This window comes from Tenrec ecaudatus, chromosome 4, assembly GCF_050624435.1.
Source record: "Tenrec ecaudatus isolate mTenEca1 chromosome 4, mTenEca1.hap1, whole genome shotgun sequence".
Lineage (NCBI taxonomy): Eukaryota > Metazoa > Chordata > Mammalia > Afrosoricida > Tenrecidae > Tenrec > Tenrec ecaudatus.
The window spans coordinates 68,380,527-68,386,928 of record NC_134533.1 but is presented as its reverse complement, the minus strand read 5'-3'; the positions used below and the strand labels follow the sequence as shown (position 1 = coordinate 68,386,928).

The 6,402-nt window shown below is 40.5% G+C and overlaps 1 protein-coding gene across 1 annotated transcript; it reads left to right on the top strand.

Annotated features, from left to right (window-relative positions):
• The first annotated feature begins 625 nt into the window (after window positions 1-625).
• OR52M1 (olfactory receptor family 52 subfamily M member 1) lies at window positions 626-1,579 on the top strand. Its single transcript, XM_075548636.1, has one exon. The coding sequence runs from the start codon at window positions 626-628 to the stop codon at window positions 1,577-1,579; it is 954 nt and encodes a 317-aa protein (XP_075404751.1).
• The last annotated feature ends 4,823 nt before the right edge of the window (window positions 1,580-6,402 follow it).

The window sequence follows — 6,402 nt, the reverse complement described above, 5'->3', positions numbered from 1 at the left end:
GTGAAGTCCTAGCTACACCAGTCCACACCTTTGCCTTGTGATTTTTGTCTGAAGTTTAGACATGATGTCAACTCGTGCAATAGTTCATGCTGACTCCAAATTTACATATTGAGTTGCCATAGTCTACATAGCGTCGAGATATCCTTCTGTCCTTCTGCCTCCCCACTTTAGTGGGTCTGCTTTTCTTTCCAGGAGACCTTCCTCTGTGAAACCCTCCCCTTTAATGGTAAGAGCCACCACACAGCCTATCTGTGTCAGGAAATGACCAAATAGGTATCTGTCTCCCTCAGTTTAATGCATTCCCTAGTGCAAGAATGCTACTCCTTGAGGATCATACTACCAAAAGATACTTGTACATTTATTCTTTTAAATACTTATGTTGACTTGTATTTGGAATTTTTTAATGCACATTATAATATAGCACTAGCATGATGACTATGATATTATCATTTCTGTAATTTCTTTCAAGAAAGAAGAGACTCATTGCATAGTATCTTATTTATTCAATAATCCTATATACTATAATGCTTAAGAGTAAAAGATGCTTCTCTTTTGTTTCCAGAGGAGGAAAAAAAGTTCTGCAGCATTTTGGGGCACAAATGAGAATATTCATTTATAAATAGCCATGCTCACTTTTCATAATGCCTGCTGGGTACCCAGTTCCTTCCAGCTCATTGGCATCCCAGGGCTGGAGTCCCTGCACATCTGGCTTTCCATCCCTTTCGGCTCCATGTACCTGGTGGCTGTGGTGGGGAATATGACCATCTTGGCAGTGGTCAGAGTTGAGCGCAGCCTACACCAGCCCATGTACTTCTTCCTGTGCATGCTGGCTGTCATTGATTTGGTTCTTTCAACTTCTACTATGCCCAAATTGCTAGGCATCTTCTGGTTTGGCACCGGTGACATTGGTCTGGATGCCTGCTTGGCCCAAATGTTTCTCATCCACTGCTTTGCCACTGTGGAGTCAGGAATTTTCCTTGCCATGGCTTTTGATCGCTATGTGGCTATCTGTGACCCACTGCATCACACCTCAGTGCTCACCCATGAGGTGGTGGGTCGTTTGGGACTGGCTGCCCTTCTCCGGGGCATACTGTATATTGGACCCTTGCCTCTGATGATCCGATTTCGCCTGCCTCTTTACAAATCCCGGATAATATCACACTCCTACTGTGAGCATATGGCGTTAGTTACTTTGACATGTGGTAACAGCAAGGTCAACAATGTCTACGGACTGAGTATTGGCTTTCTTGTGCTGGTTCTGGACTCAGCAGCCATTGCTGCCTCCTATGTCATGATTTTCCGGGCTGTAATGGGGCTAGCTACTCCTGAGGCCAGACTGAAAACTTTGGGGACATGTGGTTCTCACATCTGTGCCATCCTTATTTTTTATGTTCCCATTGCTGTTTCTTCCCTTATTCACCGATTTGGTCACTATGTGTCTCCTCCAGTCCACACTCTGCTGGCCAATTTCTATCTTCTCATTCCCCCAATCCTCAATCCGATCGTCTATGCTGTCCGCACAAAGCAGATCCGAGAAAGACTTCTCCAAATCATGAAAATAGAGGTGAAAAGCAGATGACTACTGCTTCCTTCTTCCTTTCCAAACATGCTCATAAAAAAAGAAGGGTTATAAATCTTTATTTAAAAAGAAGCCTGCCTCTCCAATTGGGAGCTTACGCCTCTCAGATCTTGAATCCATCTGTAGGATCCCTGTTCATGATATACTGGGTTCTTAAAATGGATTAGCTCAAAATAAGATAAAGCTACTAATTTTTGAATTTGTACTAACAACTGGGCTAATAAACAACATGATAATAAATGGATAAAAGATTAAAGTTGTCAGAAGTTTCATCTTTTTTTAAATCCATAATCAACACCCAATGAACAGCAATCAGGAAATCAAACAATGTTTTGCATTGGGAAAATCTGCTGCAAAAGATCTTCTTAAAGTGTTAAGAAAATGCAAAGCTGTCCCTTCAAAGGATAAGGTGCACCTGACCCAAGTCATGGCATTTGCAATCATTTCATATGCTTGTTAAAGCTGCAAAATGAATAAGAAAGATCAAGAAGAATCAATACCTTTTAATGATGGTATTGGTGAAGAATTTAAATAGGCTATGAATTTCTAGAAGAATGAAAAGAAAAATCTGGTTTGACAGAATTACAGCTAGACTGTTCCTTAGATGTAAGGATGGTAGGACTATGTCCCACATACTTTGGACATGTTATCAGGAGGGACCAGTCTCTGGAGAAGGACATCATGCTCGGTAAAGTAGAGAGATAGCAAAAAAGAAGAAGGCCTACAAACAGATGGACTGACACAGTGGCTAGAGAATGGGCTCAACCATAGGAACAACTGGCAGTCTGATGAAGGAATAGGCAGTGTTTCGTTCCGTTGTACATAGGGTCACAATAAGTCAGGGGAGACTTGGTTTATGGATGAGTTGCATAGGTATTGCCCAAAATAAATGGAAGTTACATTGTAGCCAAAAATTTTAAAATGGCATTGAATGAATAGAGAAGTAAATTCTTCCCGATGGGTGGAACTCCATTTGTCGCACCTGATTATCCACTTTCCATGCACGAAAAAGTGGCCCCAAATGAGAATGTAAATCTGTGTCCAATGACAATGGTCTGCTGCCTTTTCAGGGGGCTAGGAAGTTGTGAAGAGTTTTGTATCACCAGAAGTCAACTGCCATAGAAGAAACATCAGATAACCAAGTAAACAAACAATTCTGCTGGCTGGCATTAGCTATATTCCGTTGGTGGTAACTTTAGATTAGCATCATATGTTCCTGAGTGGAATGTCATAAATAAAGACCGTATATGAGCCCAGCATGAATACTCCAAGTGACCAAGTTTGACTACTATTGTCTCTTAATGTCCAACATGTCAGCAAAAAATGCCAATGGTAAAACCCAGATATGACACTATTCTTCCACTTGACCTTGGGCTGCTTTTTTCTTGGAAAAGTCAGTGACTCACATACATAGATATTGGTGCGCATTGTCTTTCTCACGCGCACAGACATGGCCAACACCCTTCTTTGAGGATTCTACTGTATATTGATAGTCATGAATCCCTTGTGACATAGCATCTGAACAGGGACTAGTTTAACAGAAAAGGTGGTATACATGATAGGGAACATGTCCATCCTACACTGGTAGTATCACACACCTCAGCAACCAGAAGAAGTTGGCCTCAGAGAATCCTAGATTAGCCTTTGAAAACAGCTGAGTAGCAGCTTAAAGGCAACACGTCAAAAATGCAGGGTGTCACCCTTTGGGCTTCCGTAGATAAGATCAGAGATTATTACGTGGTGCTGAATTCCCAGTAAAAAGAATACATGCGTCCAGGAACCAAAGGTTAGAAGCAGGAATAATCCTATTTACCATCATTTCCAAAGATACACTGAGGGTCCCCAAAACTCTTGGCTCTATAGAGATGGAACCCTGAAGGGGGCTCACTCGAGCCAAAGGATATAACAACGGGCCAACGGAACCACCAGTTCTGATGCCATCAGGATATTTTGAACTTTTGTGCAATGGGACTAGCAAGGGAAAAGAGGAGTTACCATACTGGCCGGAGTAATTGATCTCAACCTACAGGAAAAGGTAAGGTAGCTTTTATACAATAGATCAAGAAGAATATAAGTGGAAGACAAATCATTCGCTTAGGCACCCCCTGACACTCCCTTGCCCCACGGTAACTATGAATATACACGTGCAGCAGTCAAAAGTGAGACCTACATAATTAACAAGACATACATAATTAGCACAGGAATGAAAGTTTGGATTATTTCACTAGATGGACCACAGTAGGATTGCTGATGGTGAGAAGAATTCCAAATAGATAGTGGAAGAGGATCAGCAATAGTCGTGGTTCTGAGACAAACTTCAGAGATGAGGCTTATCACAGCATCCTTCTTCTTCTAGTTCCCCTGAGCAAGAGAACCCCACAGAACTATGGAGGAGCTGGCCCTCAAATCTGTTGGAGAGACACCTGTGCAGTACAAGAATGGATTGGGGTGGCTATCAGGATGTGCATCTAAGATCTGGCTGTAGAGGGCACATTTGACTTATAGTCTCAGCTGCTGTGCTCTGAAACACACTCCATTTGGACCAAGATTCCACTTACCCTAAATTGCTTAGTGAATGAGCACAATGGTGTTAAATTAGGCTGTTTCCAATGATATACACTGGAATCCACTAATGAATATCTTTGGCTGGAGAACTCCCTGTCCACCTTTCGGAAATTTTCTAAGAAATGTACTAAAGCCTAGATTTTTCCTACTTTCTTTATTATCTGATGGTTCTTCCAGTCACTAAAGAGCCCTTTCTGTTTTCTCTTACAGCCACCTCCCACCACCATACCCAATAACGGCATACCCATCATGGCATCTGCTTCAAGGATTTGCTTTCATGCAACCAAAAAGATAATTTTATGTTTAATTATGCAAAATGTTTCATTTCTTTCCCCATGCCCTAGGTGTAAAGTCATGGCAACAGAGAACTGCATCCTAAATCTTGAACCCAGAAAAACCATTGGGAAAGTAGAGGCATAGGAATGTAGAATTAATTGCTTTGTACTTGCAAGGTTAGAACTTCTGGGACGCTTTGAGTTCCTAGAGGAAACAGACCCAGAAGCACTCATGGTTGCAGCTTCAGAAGAGGTTATCTTTAGTCACTCAGCTAAATTTTAGTCTTAAGAGCTCCACCCTATTTAGTCGTCCCATCTTCCTTCAGTGTTTCTCAAGCATACCCCACCCTTCTCTCTACCCTGACCACAATCTCTTAGTAAATGTAAGCTGCTGATTTTACAGATATTACTTAAAAGAAAATTCTAAGCTGCAAACTAACGATTCAATGTTAGAACATTTATAGGTAATGATTTTTGCTCATCTTTAGCAACATAACAAGTTAAACTTTTATTTCATTCTTACCATAAGATAAGTAGCTTCCTATTCAGACTGCACCTCCATTCTGGGAGTGCTATTGAACAGAGATCATGCATTAGACTTTCAGAGTGACATAGGTAGGGTAACGCCCTCTTCCAGTCAAATTACTCACAGGTTGGGTGGGGAGGGGACACCAGACCCAGATTGAATTCCTAACAACCTATCTATTTTCTGGGGTTATGGTACCTGATATAGATGAATTTATGCAGGTTTAAAATGGTAAAGGACATTCCCAGAAGAACATCTTTCAGGCCCAGGGGTTTGCTGCTGGGTTTATGTCAATTGATGAAGAAAAGGCATTTGACAAGATCCAACACCACTGTTGATAAAAATGTTCAGCAAAACAGGATATAAAAGAAATTCCTCATCATAATTAAGTGTATCCCTACTAAACCAATGGTAAATATTATTCTCAAGAGAACAAGACTGGTATCAGTTCCAGGACCCAGGCAAAGATGTCCTTTATTACCACTCCTAGTCAATACTATACTGGAAGTCCTACCAAGATAAGGAAAGAAAGGGACATAAAAGTCATCCAAAAATTGGCAAAGAAGTAAAATTCTATTTGCAGATGATATGATCCTATATATAGGATATCCCCGAGGTTCAACAAGAAAACTACTAGAACTAACAAAGATTCAGAAAAGTAGAAGGACGCATGGTCAACATACCTTTTAAAAAAAGTCAGATTACTCTATACCAGCATAGAGAATGCTGAAAAGGAAACCATGTTAACAATACCATTTTTTGGTGGCGTTTGATGCTTTTCTTAGATATTATTTATCATTTGCTGTAACTTTTCTGTCCTTCTCTTTTCTACCTCTCCTCTCTCTCTTTTCCATAATTTCACCTGTCAGGATTTAGCAATCATATCCACATGGCCTACACATCAGTACCCCTGAAATCCCACACACTAGATGTGGGCTACTACCAACCCCTGTACCATCTGGTCAATGATGCACAGTGACCACACCAGTCAAACCTTCTATCAACTGCACTACATAACAGTGAACAAAGAACTCCTTTCACACCAAGTGCATTAGGAGACAAGTGGTTAGGTGGGAAGCACCTAAGATTACACCGACATACAATGTCTAGTTCAATACAAATATAATATTACTACCACAAAGTTTTGGATAAAACATACAATTTTAGTTCACACCTATACACAAAAGGGGTATGGTCCAAGCAGGTGAACAAAACAGTCAGAAAACTTTACTGAGGAAGAAATAGCATTTGAACAGCCTGGCAAGGAATGTAAAGAATGGTATTTAGGTGCTTTCAAGGATTTGACGGAAAGATTTAAAGATTTTAAAAAGCTTCAGATGAAAAAAAAACAGCAACAAACAAACCAGGAAAAAAATTCACATAATTCAGGAAGCTACTACAAAAGCAAACTGACAAAAGAATTTTTTAAAAAAAGAGAAACTATATAAAGTCAGCAT